A 20,217-nucleotide genomic window follows, 5' to 3' on the forward strand; every position below is an offset into this window, starting at 1 on the left:
CTAGGGAAAGGGTATGTGTGTGTTCACTGCACTATTCTTTCAACTTTGCTGAAAGTTTTTTTATTTTTCTGAAAATAAGAGTTTGAGAGAAAATATATAAGTGAACTATTTCAATGTGGAACCCTGCAATCAACTCTAAAATAGCTTCTGAACTAATCAAAATTATTCAAGGGTGAGATTATTTTGGATAATATAAGAGATCATACACGCACACAATCAAAATTTGTGACATTTAAGTCTACCAAAGCTCTCCAGAGTTCAGTGGTCCCCATGTTGGGGGGTGGGGGAAAATAGTGATAAATGAGCTGATCTAGGGCAAGCTAGTACCACACCCAAATGGCCTCATCAAACAGCAAACTGAAATTTAACTAAGTAACTAAATAAATAAAACCATCACAAAGGAGACGAGAAAGGTTTGAAACCGGGGCAGGTTTTCCTTATTCTGTTAAAACTGGAAAAAATAAGCCATACCTTCCCCTAACATACATATATATCCACTCACCTATAGAACACATTATCCACTAAACCTGTAATGCTAAGAGGCTAAGTAAACCCTGGCTTCTTTCTCTCATGCATTTTTCTATATGTAAAGCAGTTGGCAATTAACTGAGTGCTAAAGTCATACCAGTAATTATTATTAAATATCATGAACTCAGAGACTGCTAGTGAACAGTCAGTAGGAACAAAGGTAGGACAGTATGCTCAATTATTTTTAAGGTGTTGTGCACGTTTATCACCATTAATCAACATTCCTAATTACCAGCATTTCTGATGGCATAACAAATATTTTTCATTGAATTTGGAAATGAACATCTACGCAAAAAGTATTCAATTGTACAAACAGCACACATACAATGTGCACTGCCACTTCTTAAAAGAAGACTTGGTATTTGGGATACTTTAAGTAGTAAATGAATTTCTCTGAAAAGTTGTGTGGTTGATAATTTTCCTCATATATTTTTAAAAAATCATACAAGCAATAAATGTACACAATCTCATAAAACGTTTAAATAATATACTGTGTACAATGTAAAAAGAAAATTCACTTTCACCTCATTTCTCAAACCTAATCCCCTCCCCAAAGGAAACTGTTAAAGAATTTGGTGCTTTTTCTTTTACAACCTTTTTAATGCACACTTCTACGTAATGCCTGGTTTGTTAATAGTATCTGATTTCCTCCCTCACCCCATCTTGGGATACTCACCTATATCTTATAATACTTACCAAGCACCAAAAGAAGAATAACTATAAAGGATTTTTGACTGAGTCCAAGATCAACTTTTATTTATAACCAAAATCTTCAGAATTCAACAACAAAAACACTTAAAATCCAGCACAATCTTTTCAAAGAAACAGAACCTAGTATTATAAGCTTAAATAAAAAGTATTATTTCATTCAGTACCAAAACAACCTACAATTATGTGTGTATGAGTTTTTAAAATATGAGCCCCATAGAGCTTAATCATAAACATCTATCATTAAAAAATAAAGAAAAAAATGCAAACAAAAACAACTCAAAAAGGCTAAGCTTAGCAAAAGTATTTTAGCAATACCTCCTCCATGTACTTACTTAGGCCTCTGTAAGACATAGGTTAAAAGGAATGTTCGTAGTGACTCGATGCTACCTTTTTCCAAGAGAATCCACTCTCGGACAACTGCTTCCATTATGGCTGTGGCAGCTTGAAAGAGGACATAATCCACTTTACTCGTTTCTGAGGAGAAAATCAGAAACTTCTTTAAACAGTAGTTCATCTTCCCTTGAACATTTTGCATTTATTAATTTTAAAACAGAACTTTTCAGACAAGGAATAAGATGGTTACCTGTTCTTTTTTTTATCCAGTGACCTTGCTCTAGCACCACAAAGAGGTTAGTTCCTCTCAGAAGACACCTCAGGCAGGTGGCAGCTAATCACCGATCACAATTTTCACAAACTTTCCTCACCTCTCTTCAACTGTTACTTCCAAAGCATGAAGAACTAAAAAATAACACAGCTTTAAAAAAAATAAAAATAAAAATATAAAGCTATCAGAAAATTTCCCAAGAGATTCTCACCCTGTGCAAAACAGAACTTTGTATCTGCAAAATACCTTAATAAACTAGTCTTTGAACATTACTATTTGTGATGAGCCATGCTGTTAAAATATTTCAGTTTGTTAACTAATTAAGCTTTCAGCAGGACGACTCATCTCCAATAGCAAGTTCAGAAACAAACAGAATCCCATTTAGGTTATTTTTCTCAAAATGTTAAAGAAAAAGAAAGAGTCATATTTACACAAGGTGAGAAGTTCTTGTGAATTTTCTGATTGCAATACTGATCAAACTGAGTAAAATCCCAAAGCTACACTTAGAAAGATCCAGCCTTAACTAGCAAGTTACAGTATCTGAACTAAAAACTGAATCAGGAGGGGAAAATATAGAAAATTAACATATCTAAGAAATATTTTATGTTAATTTTCTATTTTTTCTTTTATTCACCAATACCAACTTTCCAAACAGCATTATCAAAAGGGAGAAACAGTCAAAATGAAGTCAAGAAAAAGTAGAAATTTTCCAAAGCTCTAAAAAATAACCATCATGTGAATCCATGAAAAGTCTATGATTAGAATCCAGGTTATTCGCCAAGATTACTAGACATGAGTATCTGAAAGCCATGAGAAATTAGCTCTAGGCATAGAATGGCACCTTCAAGAATTTAGCAGAAGAGCATGAAGATATAGTCAGGAACATCATTTTCTCTCCTATTCAAGCTCAGGTTATTTAAAAATGTTACAAGTGACCTTGACACAATTAGCTATAAAAATGTATGAGAAAATGCATACCCTACATAAATTTCAATCATACTAGATTACTACATGGGAATTTTGAACATACCAAAACTAGTAAGAGGAACAAATTTGGACCTTTATTTTTTTTAAGTTTGATTATTCCATGCTATCTTAACATGAATTCTAATTGAGATGATAATCAGAACTCACAAAAAATTTAGAAATCTTAAAATATAATCAATAATTGAAGCAATAGCTTCCAAAAATGTAAACCTATTATAAAAAGATGTGTTTAAAGTTCTAGGAGAAAAAAATAAGTGTTTTATTCAAAGAGGATTTGAAACAGCAACAGCTATATCTACTTAGATCACTTAAGGAGAAATATGGTTCATAAAAGTAATTCGAATAATCTCTTATTATAAACCTCTTCTTGAAAGAAAATGCTGGTTGTTTGCCTATCTTCATTTTCTATCACAATAGTAAAAATTTTAAGGACAAGAAACCTGAAATCCTTAACCTTGGATTTTAACAAGGAAGCAAATCTTAGGGACTCACAGAATTTTAAAAACAGAACTCCAAAGACCATCTAATTCAATTCCTGCATTTTACAGTTGAAGAAACTGATGCACCAAGAGATTAAGAGAGGAAATTCAAGGTCACATGGCTGGTAAATGTTCCTTGAGCAATACTAATCCACCCCTAAATGCATATGCCAATGAAGATAAGACCAAACAAGCACCTTCTGGTTGTCCTGAGCAGTGAAACACGTTTATTTCTAATTATGCGTGCTTATATCTTAGCCTTTGGGGGGGGGGGGCAGGGGGGACGGACCGAGGATGACGACATAATTACGGAAGGTGAATGACGTTAAAAAGATTTCAAAGTAACTTTTTTCTTAGATACCTTTGCTACACAGTATTAAATGAAGATGAAGATCTCTAAATTACCACTCCCATACGAAGCAGTCTCTAAGAACGGAGGAATCCGAAAAATAAAGAAACTCAAACTCCGAATTTATAAGAAGGAATTTTCCTAACCTAATAAATTACACTTTCTCATAAAAATTGTTTTTAGCCTTCATATACTGCACTTATATATAATATAAATGTGCAAAAGATGCTAGAAGGAGCTCCAGAGGCCTACCAGCAGAAGATGAGTTAGGACTTCACAGGGACACAGGAGCCTTATTCTTGCCCTCTGTTTACAGATGCTCGAAATTGCAAGGTCTTCATGAAAAACTCACAATTCATCTAGAATTTCTAATACTTTTAGGATGATCTTCTACTGACTGGGACACTGTCTAGATGATAAACTATTTTAGGCCACTTGGGCAGGAAGCTTTCACTTCCTATCAAGGTAACTTTCTTTGATAATAATTACGTAAATAAAATTCATTTGTATCTTGTCAGCCATCCGAAACTAGACAGAGCCATGAAGACAAAAGTTAAAGTGAAGTAAATAATAAGAAAAGAAAAGCACTATATTCTCATAAAAAAATATTTTTAAAAGAAAAATAAAACCCTAATAGTAGTCAAGCCCCAGAAGTTCAGCTACTACAATCACCTCTCTGGCCTCAGAGATTTCTGTCCAAAGCACAGGTAATGTAAGGTCCAAAGGCTGCCTAATGATGCCTATGCACATCAACCAATAATGATGCCTATATGCACACCAACCAATAATAGTAAGTCTCAGGTTTCATTTTGTTTTCTTTCAGCTACTTCTGAGATAAGAAATAAAAGAAATCCATTTCTCCCTGAGAGAAGGACAAAAGAATGCTCAAGTTAGCTCCAGAAGTGTTGAACCAATCCCTCACTGCTTGGGGGTATTTCTTTATAAGAACAGAACTCACAGGTTTTTTGAAGGAACATTCAACCCTACAAAACTAGTAAAATCCTAAGTGCCAAAGAATTCCAAGGTGAAGAAGTCTACAAGTGCTCTTCTGACAAAATGCACAAGCATGCAACATGCACACGCACACATGTGCACACACAGAAAAGAGCAAAAAAATAAAAACTAGAATGAAAACAAAAGGATAAGAAGAGAAAGAAATGAAGAAAAATAAGAAACACAATAAAACTTAAGTTAGAAGTGGGAAGGAAGAATTTTAAGAGACCAGAAAAGGGAAGCATCAAAGAGAAAGTCTCCCCCTTATTAGAATATATTACCCAAATGTTCTATAAAAATGACACATAATCCCTAAATAAGAATGTGAAAATTCTGAATTGCGATTGACTGCCACTTGTATGAGAAGTCTTCTTAGAGGAATTAACCCTTCTGTGCTGGTGGCAACTGAGTAAGGAGTTAAAAGATTTTCTGTGAAGTTTAGATGTAAACATTAATGTAACACAGGGCCTTGCAGTACATTAATGATTATGCTTGTAATACATGCACTCAATCTTTTAAATAGTTAATGTCTCAAAATCCAAACTGATTTTAAAAGCACAGCTGGAACTAGCAATACTATTCTTTAGAAACTTTTATCAGGAAAACAAAAGTATCCCCAAACAAGCTCAAATCATAACAAAGCAATAGCACTTCATAAAATATACATATTCTAAAAAGGAAAGAGTGGTATAAACAAATATACTCTAATAAAATACTTATAACTTAGATCAACTATTTCCCAACTAGTACAGAATGACAAGTGAATTACAACAGAAAGTCAGACAAAACACGATGGAATCCTAGCTAATGTAGTTAAGGCATATGTCGAGAAAATCAGACTCGAATTATTTCAGGTTACTAGTTTAACAAAATGGTTCTCTAAATCTCTTAATGCTGAACAATTTCAAGGCAGTAAGGATGAAGTAAGGCTCCCTTAAATTCTTAACACTGACGTTCACTTTTGCTTCTTTTAACTTAACATTGAGTTAAATATTTTCCACAGGCATAAGATAACAAATTTTCTTAGTGCCAGAAACAAATTCACCCAAGTATAAAAACTGACCATTCAAAGACAAAAAAATTCAAAACTGCCTCATTTCGAATTTAAAAGGTGGTTATTAAAACTGTTCCTCTAATGGTAAGAACTAGCTCCTGAATGAGACAGTCACCTTCACCACCACTGTTAGCTCCTTGCAAACAGAAAAGACCATTTTTTAAGTTTATCGTAGTTTTAAAAGCTATTTGAAATGAGGTAATGGGGGTCATGACATTTATCCTCCTGTTTACAAAGCGCTTTTATATGTTATTACACTTGCTCCTCACAACAACTTAAGATAGCCAAGTCCATTAAGGAAAATGGCATCATTATTCCCATTTCACAGATGACAAAAGGCTCAGAAAGGTTAAGTGACTTCCTCAAGGACACCACGCAGCAGGCACCACTGGCGGTTGGATCTCATCGTTCCTACACGAGTGCTCTTTCTACTCCAATCTAACAATTCTCACTTATGAGCACTCATATGTAAAGGATTGTTAACATGTAACTTTATTTGTAGGTGATTTCGATCTAGAAACCAGAGTACTGGTAGCTAACAGACAAGTCTTACTAAAAGCAGAAGAATAAAACGTCAGGTATTTTAAGTTCTAATACTCAACTAACCAATTCTGTGGTCATGGATAACTCAAATACCTTTCAGAGCCTTAAACATGGGTTACAAAAAATGGCTCCAATTAAGAAAAACAGCCAACAGTAATCAGATTATAAAATAACAATGACCAATGAAAATTCTCTTAGTATTCTTGAAAAATGTCTAAGAAACAGAAGACACTCTCTCTCTCTCTTAGAAAATGCCATCCTTGGACAAGAAATAACTTTTGTGATTATTTTTAATGGAAAGAGATCATTTCCGTACATGTGTCAGATACAAGGTACTCACAAAACATTTTTTACAAGAGTAGAAATCAACGCTTTGCTTTAAGATATACAGTGATAACCTATTACACAGAACTGACTAATACTTGCTAAGCAAGCTGAGAACAAACTATACGGTAAAAAAAAAAAATTACGAAAAAATCTAAAAGAAAGAAATTGTAGAAACTTCCAAAAACAATCTTAATTTTAAAACACTGGGATAAGACATATTATAGTATATTTCCTATAATAAATTATATCACACTTGAAAACAATTGAAAAAATATTAGTTTTTTTCCTCACCATTAACAGCCTTCATGTTATGGTCAACCATAAAACAAATTGCTGGACATTCTATTTAGGGGGGAAAAAATCCAGAGTAAAAACAAAGTTTTCTGTCCAGCTTTATGGACTATCTTTAAAGCCACAGCAGTAGAATGATTACTAATGGAAAATTATAACTGTACAAACCTGCTTATTTTAAAAGCATTTTAAAATATCTAATGTTCAAGATAGAAAAACTAGATTTGATTATGTAAAAATATTTTTTAAATGATTACTTACCCAAAATATGCTTGCAAACTGCAAATGGTGATTTTGATTTCCTAAATGATAAGAATATGTGCTCTGCATGCTGGCGTTGTTCATTATTGACCATGGAAGGTGGTGCCTTGAGAGTTAAAAAACAAAAACAGAGTACACTTGTTTAATAAGAAAGCTTGACCAAGAGCAATCCTTTTACCCACAACAAGAGAAGATTCTTTCACTTTTTGGGGGGAGGGGGCGATGGGAAGATAATTTTTTGCTTAATTTTTTTAAGGAACTATAGTATAAAACTTAATAATAAATATTTAAAATATAGTTGCAGGAAAAAAGAAGAAATTCCTGGCAAGGTTTAGGTGAATACTTTAAAGTTGTCTACATTTTAGAATGATAGATACTTCTCTAACATTTTTGTATTTTTGAAACATAGCTAACTATTGCCTTTTATTCCAAAACATACCACTCTAACTTGACCAAATTCAAATAATTTCTAAATTCTTCAGCACTAGTGAAACTCAGTGTAAAGCTACTAAAAATTGATTTCTAAAGTATTATCAGATAATTCTACCTCAAGTTTTCTAAAATCACCATTAAACCAGAAAAATTAGGGAACCATAAAGTTTGGAATTTATGAAACTCCTAGCTGAATAATAAACTAATCAGCCAGAAAAGCCAGATTTCTATCTTAACAAAAACAGCTTTTAAAGTTTACCCAGGTTTTTAAATTCCATTTTGTTCTAACAATGTTTCTTCTAAATATGATACTCTTCTGAACCAGACCTGCCTAAAATCTACATTCGCATTATATGGTTTGGTTATCTCTGACCTACTGAGACCCATCTGAAGAGAAGGGGAAGAGACCGCTTACATATAGCCTACCAATAAAAACATCAGAATTCTCAATTTGGAGGGGAGAGTGGGGGTAGATAACAGAAAAATAAACCTTTGTTACTGTAACCAATATAAAGTGGAGAAATCATAATTTCAACTATATTCAAAGAATCTGGAAGATGAAAAACATTTTGCAACCAAGTACATTAGATCAATATTCTTTACAAACTACATCAATTACGCAACATTAGTAACTCTAATTTCAGTTAAAATAGTAAAAAAAGATGTACATCCAAGAGAAATTAACTAACTTGGATACTCTAGCCTAAAGGGATTCTTAAAATTAGCGCTGAAGCCAGCTCAGACTACTATTCCTAATGATACAGCACCCTCTACAGCTCTCTAGATAAAAATGAAAATATTTCCATTAAAGAATTGTGTTAAATTTTTAATACCTTTTTAAAAACAGCTTTATCAATAAAATACTGTAAAGAGCTAACTATGCTGAATATAAATATTTTTGTCCTTCTATTTGCAATTCTTCATTCTCACCATTTTCCCTAATTCAACAAGATGAGTTTGTTTTTACAAGATATTTCATTGTTAATACCAGCTGACTATACCCTGAGTATACAGCATACTAGTAAACACTACTACCACATGCTATACTGCTATGAATACAAATCAACTATGGATTACCCAGAGGATTACTGAATTACATATTCTTTCTTCTCATCATTCTTGAAAAGCACTACACATGCGTAATTTTGCAAATTAATATACTAGTTTATTCTACAAATCAGAATAGTTCCTAAAGCTAATCATCTTTGGACACCCTGATATCCACACACTTCATAAGGTATAGATCTGAATATAATTTTAATATAACAAAAAATGATATTCCATTTAAAAATATCAAATTTCATAAAGAATGAAGTATAATCTAAAAATTAGTTTAGGGCCGGCCCCGTGGCTTAGCGGTTAAGTGCGCGCGCTCTGCTACTGGCGGCCCGGGTTCGCATCCTGGGCGCGCACCGATGCACTGCTTCTCCTGCCATGCTGAGGCTGCATCCCACATACAGCAACTAGAAGGATGTGCAGCTATGACCTACAACTATCTACTGGGGCTTTGGGGGAAAAATAAATAAACAAAACAAAACAAAACAAAATTAAAAAAAAAATTAAAAATTAATTTATATTAATCACCTAGTTGAACATTATCATACAAACAATAAAATCATCAAGTCAATACATTAAATGGCAATATGGTATTCACTTTAGTTTTCCAAAACCAAAACTTTAAATTCTTTCTTCTTGAAAACGGCTGGGCAATGATTTCCAAATAGCAAATTACCTGCATCAGAAAGTCCTGAGAGGGCCGGCCCCGTGGCTTAGTGGTTAGGTGCGCGCCCTCCGCTGCTGGCGGCCTGGGTTCAGATCCCGGGCGCGCACCGACGCACCGCTTCTCCGGCCATGCTGAGGCCGTGTCCCACATACAGCAACTAGAAGCATGTGCAGCTATGACATACAACTATCTACTGGGGCTTTGGGGGGAAAAATAAATAAATAAAATTTAAAAAAAAAAAGTTTTTTTAAAAAAAACAGATTCCCATGGGGCTGGCCCCGTGGCATAATGGTTGGGTTTGGCATGCTCTGCTTCGGCTGCCCAGGTTCACAGGTTCACATCCCGGCGTGGACCTACACCACTCGTCAGCTGTGCTGTGGCAGCAACCCACATACAAAGTAGAGGAAGACTGGCACAGATGTTCACTGGGAGCTAATCTTCCCCAGCAAAAAAATACCCAGATTCCCAGCCCTCACAGATTCAACAAGTTGAGAGTCAAAACCAAAAATACGTACTTTTCCCTCCAAGTTCCCCAAGTAGTAGTGACCTATAAAACCTTTACCTGTCAAACTCTTTCCTCTTCAGAAATCAGAACTCACCCTTCAAAACTCTGCCTCAGTCTCTCCTTCATCATCATCAGTCTTTCCTGACCTTTCCCTTGCTGGCCTGAACAGAAATGGTGTCTCTACCCCACCTCACATAATGCACCACATATCTTTATTAACCAACAATGTAGTGCAAGTATTTATTTGGCCCTCTTTCTTTTTCTCTATTAGTTTTTGACACCAGGGACTTTATTCTATGCATCTCTAAATTCCTAGGGCTTAGCACATACAAAAGGGAGAGGCAATAATAATATCAACAACTAACATTTACTGAGTTAACTCAGCATTGCAAGACATTATTTTCCATAGATAGATAGATATAATCTCATTAATCCTAACAACCACCCTATGAAGTAGATACTACTATTATCCCCATTTTACAGATGAGGAAACTGAGGAATGGAGTAAGTAAATAATCTGCTCATGGTCAAGTAGGAAGCAGAGGTGGAAATTGACCCCACGGTCCCAACTCTTTAACAGAAACTACACTTAGGTGGCTCTGCATTATGTAGGACTCATCATGCTTAAGGCTTGGGATAGAAAGGAAGCAAATTTCCCCTTAAAACTCTTAGCCTAGGGGCCAGCCTGGTGGCGTAGTGGTTAAGTTCGCGCTCTCTGCTTTGGTGGCCCGGGGTTCACAGGTTTGGATCCTGGCGTGGACCTACACACCACCCATCAAGCCATGCTGTGGCAGCATCCCACATACAAAACAGAGGAAGATGGGCAGGATGTTAGCTCAGGGCCAATCTTCCTCAGCAAAAACAGGAAGTCTGGCAACAGATGTTAGCTCAGGGTCAATCTTCCTCCAAACCCAATACAGACATTAGAGTGTTTTATATAACCTGTGAAGCTTCAGTAAAGAAATAATAAAGAAGCCTTTTTGTATTGCCCGTTTATGTTCTCTCAAGGTCACTAATAATAAAAACTTTAATAAAAGAGCTCACACTTCAGAGACGGAATCAAATGAATCAAAAAGCCGGAAGCAATAGAAAGTGGGAGTAGAGAGCAGTGATGGAAAGAAAGGAAACAGCAGAAGACCAATTCCAGGTATCTTCAGGAAAATTAAAGGCAAGGATAGGGAAAGACTGAGCGGTGTTTTAAGGAGTTATACTAGTAGAAGCCCTGAACCTCACAATCCCTAACTCAATATACTGGTATTTCTGGCCCTAACCCTCACCATGCCACTGGCCTAGCCCAGCCACCTTCAATTTACAAAAACTCCTGAAGAAACACCATTAGTGGCTCAGAGCCAGGGCCATCTAAAGTGGGAACTCTGGAGATTATTTACTGATGAATGGATTAAATGACATACTTAACATGAGTTTTTAGTAGAGACAGTGTGTGTGTGTGAGAGAGAGAGAGATCAAGAGAACCAAAGTCCCTAAATAATTTCTCTTCAAAAAGTATTTACTGGGGGGGCCGGCCCGGTGGCGCAAGCGGTTAAGTGCGCGCGCTCCGCTGCGGCGGCCCGGGGTTCGCTGGTTCGGATCCCGGGCACGCACCGACGCACTGCTTGGCAAGCCATGCTGTGGCGGCATCCCATATAAAGTGGAGGAAGATGGGCACAGATGTTAGCCCAGGGCCGTCTTCCTCAGCCAGAAAAAAAAAAAAGAGGAGGATTGGCGGATGTTAGCGCAGGGCTGATCTCCTCACAAAAAAAAAAAAAAAAAAAAAAAAAAAAAAAGTATTTACTGGGGCCGGCCCCGTGGCTTAGCGGTTAAGTATGCGCGCTCCGCTGCTGGTGGCCCGGGTTCGGATCCCGGGTGCGCACCAACGTGCCGCTTCTCCAGCCATGCTGAGGCCGCGTCCCACATACAGCAACTGGAAGGTTGTGCAACTATGACATACAACTATCTACTGGGGCTTTGGGGAAAAAAATTAATTAATTAAAAAAAAAAAAAAAAGTATTTACTGAGGGCTGACTATATGCCAAGCACCATGCCAGAAGCGAGGGATACAAAAGTAAGTAAAACAGTCCCTTCCCTTACAGAGGTCTGGGTATATTAGAAAAGACAGACAGTAATCAAATAGTCACACAAATAATTATGATAATCTACAATTTCTGCCTCCACTAATTGCATTCTGGCTTCTTCCCCCATCACGCTACTAAACTTGTCCTCAAAAAGTCAGGAATCTCAATTGTCAAATCTTATGGAACCTTTAGACTTTCTTTCCCTGGGCAGTTATAATGATAACTTTTATTACTGTTATTAACAACAATGGCACCATTTATTTGCCATGCAGAGCACTAAGTACTTTACATTACATTCTCTCATTTAATCCCAGTAACATCTCTGTAGGAATTACTTCCTCTCTTTTACATATGGAGAGACTGAGATTCAAAGACTGTCACATGCCCAAGATCACAAAGTTAATAAGTATCATAATTTGGCCTTAAGCCTGTGTGACATCAAAGCCCATGATTTGAAATTCTTTTAGATATTACTGTTGAGGATACATAGTTGGATAGAGTAATATCTCTCAGATAGTTACTAGAGAAATCTGAATACTAATATTCTTGGCTTACTATAAATATCATTATTTATAGGACCATGAAAAAACAAAAGTAAGGACATCAGAGTCAGACTGAAAACTCAGGCACGACTTGTAGACAAGAAATACGCTACAAAAGTAGTCAAGAAAACTTGTTTTGAAGTCATGCCATAGAGCTCATATTAAGGATTTTCTTAGCTCTAATTCCTCGCTCATCTTTTAGAGAGCATGGTTTAGTGTTCAAATTTTAAAAAATCACAGATTTTTATACATGTATAAAACATGTATATAGTAGTCTTTGATTCATTCACTAAAGATTTTGAGTTAATAATAAGAATTTGCTCAATTTTTAGTTTTCTCTCTTTAATCTTTTCTTAAATCTTTGGAACTTACCACTGCTCCTATCTAAATTTAAATCCATAACACAAAATGATACACTTGGTTATTTTAAATTTACCACATCAATATTTCATAATATTCCACAGAGAGTAAATTCCAGATCCTGGACCTTTCCACTAAACAAATTTGAGAGACACTGTCCTAAGTAATTAATCTCTTGTGATTCTCTAGCATATAGCCCAAAGTTGTCCTTTCAAATCTGTTTTCCTCTCAAACCTCTCATCTCATTTTGACACCCATCACTCCTTTCTCTCAGAAAATGACCTTATTTTTTACTTTCCAAAAGTAAAAGCCTTCCTGTATGATGAGCTCCTTTCTGTGTCTTCCTTTTCAAAATCTCTCCTCACCCCAATGTTCTCCTTCTATCACCTTCCCCAATTTCTTACAAAATATTCCCTCCCTATAACTTTCTCTTAAATCTGATTCCTCCTCCTCTCCCATCCCCCTCCCTCCTACCCCACTTACTCCCCTCACCTCACTTGGGCATTTTCTTCCTCATCCCTTTTCACTCTCTCTTTATCCTATCTTAAAGTTATCCTTAGCAGTGGCTCCCTTCTTTCTGTTTACAAACAGGTCTACCCTATCTTAGAAATCCCTTTAAACAACCTTACAGTCTATTTTAATTAAAAGAACAGCAGTTTGAATCAGAAGACTTGGTTTCTAATTCTATCTCTGCAGCACATTTGGGAAACCTTGGGCAAGGATACCTCTCAGCTCGTCAGGGTCCCCATTTAATGATGCTAAGGAATGCAACTCATAATTGATAAGAGAACTGCAGTTAAAAATGTATATATAGGCCTCCCAAAATTAATACAATTCCAATTTTAATCCCAATAAGGTTCATCTCAGAATATGACCAGGTGATCCTAACATATGTAAGAGAAAGGCCCAAAAGTGTCAAATTAATTTGGAAAAAGGGACCCTGAGGGCACCAGGCTAAGTGAAATGAGTCAAACAGAGAAAAACAGATACTATATGATCTCACTTATTTGTGGAATCTAGAAACAAAAATGAGCTCATAGATACAAAGAAGAGATTGGTGGTTGGTGGTTGGTGGGGGGGCAAAATGGGTGAAGAGGGTCAAAAATTTCCAGTTATAAAATAAATAAGTCATAGGATGTAATGTACAGCACGGTGACTATAGTTAAAATACTGTATTGCATATTTGAAAGTTGCTAAGAGAGTAAACCTTAAAAGTTCTCATCACAAGAAAAAAATTTTAACTATGTATGGTGATGGATATTAACTAGACTTGTGATTATTTCACAATATATACAAATACAGAATCATTATGCTGTAAATCTGAAACTAATATAATGTTATATGTCAATTAGACCCCAATAAATCAATAAATTACACTTTGAGGTTCAAAAAAAAAACCACTAAAAAATTTGGGAAAAGAATGATAAGAAGGGAGTCTTACCCAACCAGATATGAACACTTATAACAGTACATTAATAATAATTTTTCAAAACAGCATTAGAGCAGGAAAAAACAAACAATGCAGGTGAGAGAATTCCCAGAAAGAGTTCCATGATATACAACAAATTAGTGAGGAAAGACTAGACTATACAATAAATGGCACTGGGAAACCGGCTATTCATAAGCAAAAACATAAGATTAGACCTTTACTCATAGCAGACATAGTACTAAATTCTAGATGAATTAAAGATTTAAAAATGAAAAGCAAAACTTTAAAAAACTATTAACAAAAACATTAAGAAGAAAACATAGGAGACTGTCAGAATAGGGAAGCATTTTTTAAACAATAAATAAAAGGCACAAATCCTTTTTAAAAATTAATAAATTCAATGATATTAAAATTATAACCTTCTAAACTTAACCATAAGTGACAGATTAGTCACAGATTAGAAGACAAAAACCACAATGCATATAATTAACAAAGGATTAATATTCAGAACATAAAAACTCCCACAAAAGAGTAAGAAAAAGATAACTCACAGCAGAAACTGACAGCTACCTCCTCAATCTTCATCCTCTGCTCCTTCCTTAGTAATAGAACACAATGCAATGCACCCAGCTAAATGACATTTCCCAGGCCCCTTCCCGGCAGAAGGAGACAAGGAATGAGGTTCTGGCCAATAAGAAGTAAACAAAGTTAGGGGTGGGGCTTCCTAAAGGGAGCTGACTCAGCTAAAAACACATTTTTCTTTTGTCCTTGAATCTTCTTTCCTGCTCCCTGGAAAAGGATATGATGGCTATAGTTCTACTAATCCTCTTGAACCATAAGAAGACCTAGAAGATGGGAGACACCAGCTAAGAATAGCAAAAAAAAAAAGCAGCAGCACAGCAGCATGAGCCCCTGATGATATCCTGGAGTCACTAGACCATCCCTGGATGGTATAACTCCATACTTTATGTGAGAGAAAATAAACCTTTCTTTTTTTTTTTTTTTTTTTTTTTTTTTTTTTTTTTTGTGAGGAGATCAGCCCTGAGCTAACATCCGCCAATTCTCCTCTTTTTTTGCTGAGGAAGACGGCCCTGGGCTAACATCTGTGCCTGTCTTCCTCCACTTTATATGGGACGCCGCCACAGCATGGCTTACCAAGCAGTGCGTCGGTGCGCGCCCGGGATCCGAACCAGCGAACCCCGGGCCGCCGCAGCGGAGCGCGCGCACTTAACCGCTTGCGCCACCGGGCCGGCCCCTAAACCTTTCTTTTTTTAAAGACACCATTTTGGGAGTTTTCTGTTATATGCTGCCAAATCCAATCCAAATACACAACGCAACAAAAAAATGGCCAATGAACAGAAGGCTAGACAATTCACAGAGTAGAAAGTAAAAAATGGCTAATAAACATGAATGAAAGAAGTAAATGACAGGACACGTACAACATGTCACTTACATAAAAATTTAAAAATTCAGTAAGTATATGTAGCGTATTATTTACCTCTGGATAAACTGTAAAAACATGGAAGGGAAGGATATACAACATTAAATTGTGGTTATCGTGGAGGAAGAAACAGAGACTGGAGAATGGGATCTAAAAGGGACCCAAAGGGGGCTACAATTATATCTGCAATGTATAATTTTTTTAAAAAAGATTATAAGTAAAATGGCCATATTAACATTTGTTAACCTAGGAGGTGTATACATGGGTCTGATTTATATTGTTCTAGGTACTTTTCCATTTATTTGAAACATTGTATTTTTTTAAATGAGTGAGCCTTCCACTCCTGATGGTACTGCTGACTAGATACTTTGAATAACTCTTCTGCTAAAACCAAATAAAAATGGATAAAATATTTTAAAATTTCTAAAATGTACTGCTGGGGCCAGCCCGGTGGCAGAGTAGTTAAGTTCACGTGCTCTGCTTCGGCGGCCTGGGGTTCACAGGTTCGGATCCCAGGCACGGACCCATGCATCGCTTTATCAAGCCATACTGTAGCAGGCGTCCCACATATAGAGCAGAGCAAGATGGGCACAGATGTTAGCCCAGGACCAATATTCCTCAGCAAAAAGAGGAGGATTGGCAGCAGATATTAGCTCAGGGCTAATCATCATCACCAAAATAAATAAATAAATAAAATAAAATAATAAAATGTATTGCTAAACTGACAAGAAATTAAGGGATCCTCAGAAGCTAAAAAGGAAGCAAAAGCAGGGATCCAAAGATGAAAGCAAGCACTCATGTATTTCCCCTAGAGACATATGCCAACCCCAAGGGAACTTGAGTTTCCATTTTGACAGCTGCCCAATGTATAGAAGACAGGAGATACATAGCCAGTGCTCACCTAAGGTTAGGGATCTAACAAGACAGACATTCTTCCACATAAAGCTGGGATCCTCAGCATAAGAAAGGAAAAAAAGGGAAGGAGGGAGAAACTTTCCAGTCTGGATCTTAACGACAGAGGAAAGAGGGAAAATTACTTCAGACAACCCTGAGTAGGCCTTTAAATAGGTTTCTTGCTCCACTTCAACAGGACACATGTGGTCCAAAAAACTTCAAGCCAATAAACTTAAAGTAGTCCTATGTTAGTCATGCACCTAGGCATTTGAAGTAGTGCACCCTAATCCAGGCTTCAGAGTGTTCCAGAAACACTTCCAAAGCTAATAGTCAAAATTTTCTAAACACATGAGGAAACAAGCCACCATGAGTTTGCTGAACAACAAATTAAAGAATCAGACCAACAAAACACAGATATTGGAAATGTCAAAACATAATATATGTTTTTAAAAAATTCCCACAATTCAACAACAAAAAAACAAAGAACCCAATTAAAAAATGGGCAAAGGACTTGAATACACATTTCTCGCAAGAAGATATATAAATAGCCAATAAGTACATAAAAAGAGGCTCAACATCACTAATCATTAGGGAAATGCAAATCAAAACTACAATGAGATACTTCACACCCATGAGAATGGCTAACATCAATAAAACAGATAAGAACAATTGCTGGCAAGGATGTGGAAAAATTGGAACCCTTGCCCCGTGCTGGCGGGAATGTAAAATGGTGCAAAAAATGGAGCCACTCTGGAAAACAGTATGGCAGTTCTTCAAAAAATTAAACACAGAATTACCATACAAGATGGAATTTCATTTCTAGCTATATACTAAAAAGAATTAAAGGCACTACTCAAATAGATTGTGCGCCAATGTTCATAACAGTATTATTCACAACAGCCGAAAGGTGGAAACAACCAAGTGTCCACTGATGGATGAATGGATAAACAAAATGTAATCTATACATACAATGTAGTATAGTCAGCCTTAAAAAGGAATGAAATTTTGATACATGCCACAACATGGATGAATCTTGAAAACATCATGCTAAGTGAAATAAGCCAGACACAAAAAGGCAAATACTGCATGATTCCACCTATATGAGGTACCTAAAATAGTTAAATTTATAGACAAAGAAAGCAGAATAGTGGTTACCAGGGGTTGGGGGGGTGGGGGGAATGGGAAGTTATTATTTAATGAGTACAGAGTTTCAGTTTGGGATAAAGAAAAAATTCTGGAGATAGTGGTGATGGTTGCACAACAATGTGAAAGCACTTAAAATGGTAAAATTTGTTATATTTTACCACAATTAAAAAATACATGTATAAGGAGCAAGATAACAGAACTTTTAGGGGCGATATAATAAGAGAAATTTAAATATCAGTAGCCTTATATTTTGTTTGGATGGTAGTTACATGGTTATATATAACTGTCCAAACTCATAAACTGGACACCCAAGATTCGTAAATTTTATTACATGCTAATATGCCTCAATAAAAACATATTAAAAACTCAATGGACAGATTACAAGGTAGATTAGACACACTGAGAAGAAAACTAAAGACAGATATGAAAAATTATTGAAAATGCAGAGAGATACAAAAATTAAAGAGTTTTTGAGGACAAAGTGAAGGCCAATTCTCTGTCCTACTCAGAGCCGCAGGAGGCCAACTTTCAGGGACCACTTCGTCCAGGCTTCCTCACCCCCTTCCCTCAGGCCAGGTGGCTCCTTTTCTCCACTGAAAGCTACAGCTCCTATAGGGCTGCTCTCTCCTACAGCGACAGCTCTCTCAAATTCTCCACTCCCTGTCCCTGCCATTTCAGGCCCCAGGAATGGCTTCACCATTTATTGTGGTTCCCTTACACCTTACCCCTCCCCAAGCCTCTGTCAAGAGTTCCTTCATTAACTCTATTCAATTACCCCTTTGAGTGTTCCTTTGCCAGGATCCTGACTGACAAAGCTTGGAGTAAAAATGGGAAAGATAAAAGATTCAAAAAGATAATGGCAGAAAGTATTCTAAAACTGATGAGAAACACCAAAGCTCAAAATCTGAAAGCCCAATTAATCCCACAAAGAATAAAAAGGAAAAAAATTCACATTATTGATATCACAGTGAAACTGAAGAATCCAAAAATCACAAAGAAGATCTTAAAACCAGAAAAAAAGAACAAAAACATACATAGATTACCTTCAAAGACGTGACAGACTGAAAATGATTTCTTAAAGCAATGAGAAGCCAGATGAGAGAAAACAGAAAAACATTTTCAGATTACTGAGAGGAAATAACTATTAACTTAGAAATGTATATCCAGGGAAACAATCTTTCAAGGACTAAAATGTAACTGAAGCCATGTTCATGTAAATAAAAACCAAGCGAGTTTACCACCAAAACACTCTTCCTTAAGGAAATTATAAAGGATATATATACTTCCAGATAGAAAGTGAGCCCAGATGGAAGTCTTGAATGCAAACGACCATAGACTAGAGAGAATAACTATGTGCATAAATCTAAACAAATACTGATTGTATTTAAAAAATAATTAATTTGTGAAATTTTAAAAAGACGATTAAAATTCTGGACAATGATAGCATATAAATCAAGAGAGTGTTTTTAAGTTCTTCTACTGTTCCAGCTGAGACAGAATATACAGATTAACTTTTCACTAAATTAAGTATGCAAGTTAAAATGTCTACCATGGTCAATAAAAAAATAAAAACAAAAAGTAAAGAACATACATTATAACATTCAAACTATGGAATGAGAAACAAAAGATTATCAAACCCCAAAAGAAGGCAAAAGGAAGCACACACACATATATGCACAAAATAATATAAATAAATCATAACTTACCAGTAATCACAAATAAATGTAAATAAACTAAACACTCTAGATAAAAAACTAAGATGGTCAGCCTGGATAAAAAAGAAAATCCAACTTCATGCATACAAAAAAAGAAGGGCACGGAAAGGCTGAAAGTAAAAGGATGGAAAGAGTCATGCTAAGCAAATTTTAATCAAAAGCAAGTTAATGAAACTGATGTAGCTATGACAACATCAGAAAAAAACAAAATGTAAGGCAAAATATTACTAAAGAGAAATGGGTCATCTACTAATCATAAAAGGGTCAACTAAAATGGTATGTAAATAATACATAGCCTCAAATATATGTAAAGAAAAAAATGACAGAACTACTAACAAATCCACTAACACACCTCACTAGGTAACTGCTAGTTTATGGAGACTAAAAGATTTAACAAGTTTAATTCAATGCACATAAATAGGTTGCGCCTTTAACTGGATTTCACACATTCTTTTCAAACACACACTGAACAAAAACTAACAACATATGAGGCCATAAGGCATATCCAAACAAACTTTAAATAAAATGGTATATACATGACACATTCTCTGACCACAGAGCAATTAAGTCAGAACCTGATTTCACAACAACAAAAACTATAAAAATTCAAGGATGAAAGAAGAAATCATAATGCAAAACATTTAGAATTGATGAAAAAATACTTCATATAATAAAAACTTGTAGTGTACAAATAGAGTACTAGAGGAAAATGCATAGCCTTAAATGCTTACATTAGAAATTAAAACAAATGAGCTAAACATCCAAACTAAGAACTTAGAAAAATAGCAGAACCTACCCAAAGAAAATACCATGGAGGAAATAATAAAGATA

General features: G+C 35.7%; 1 protein-coding gene across 3 annotated transcripts in view; it reads right to left on the reverse strand.

Annotated features, from left to right (window-relative positions):
• XPO4 (exportin 4) overlaps window positions 1–20,217 on the reverse strand; it is a 127,027-nt gene that overhangs the window by 84,132 nt on the left and 22,678 nt on the right. Inside the window, exons 1-3 of one of the 3 annotated variants that reach the window (XM_058547826.1) lie at window positions 7,128–7,193; window positions 1,823–1,977; window positions 1,572–1,713 (exon numbers count right to left, since the gene is read on the reverse strand). In XM_058547826.1, the coding sequence (XP_058403809.1) occupies window positions 1,572–1,666 (95 nt within the window). In that variant the 5' untranslated portion in view covers window positions 1,667–1,713; window positions 1,823–1,977; window positions 7,128–7,193. Of the gene's footprint in view, window positions 1–1,571; window positions 1,714–1,822; window positions 1,994–7,127; window positions 7,234–20,217 lie in introns of those variants that run through there. The other 2 variants (XM_058547824.1, XM_058547827.1) reach the window with 2 other exon arrangements.

The sequence above is a fragment of the Diceros bicornis genome, chromosome 9 (genome assembly GCF_020826845.1).
Source record: "Diceros bicornis minor isolate mBicDic1 chromosome 9, mDicBic1.mat.cur, whole genome shotgun sequence".
Lineage (NCBI taxonomy): Eukaryota > Metazoa > Chordata > Mammalia > Perissodactyla > Rhinocerotidae > Diceros > Diceros bicornis.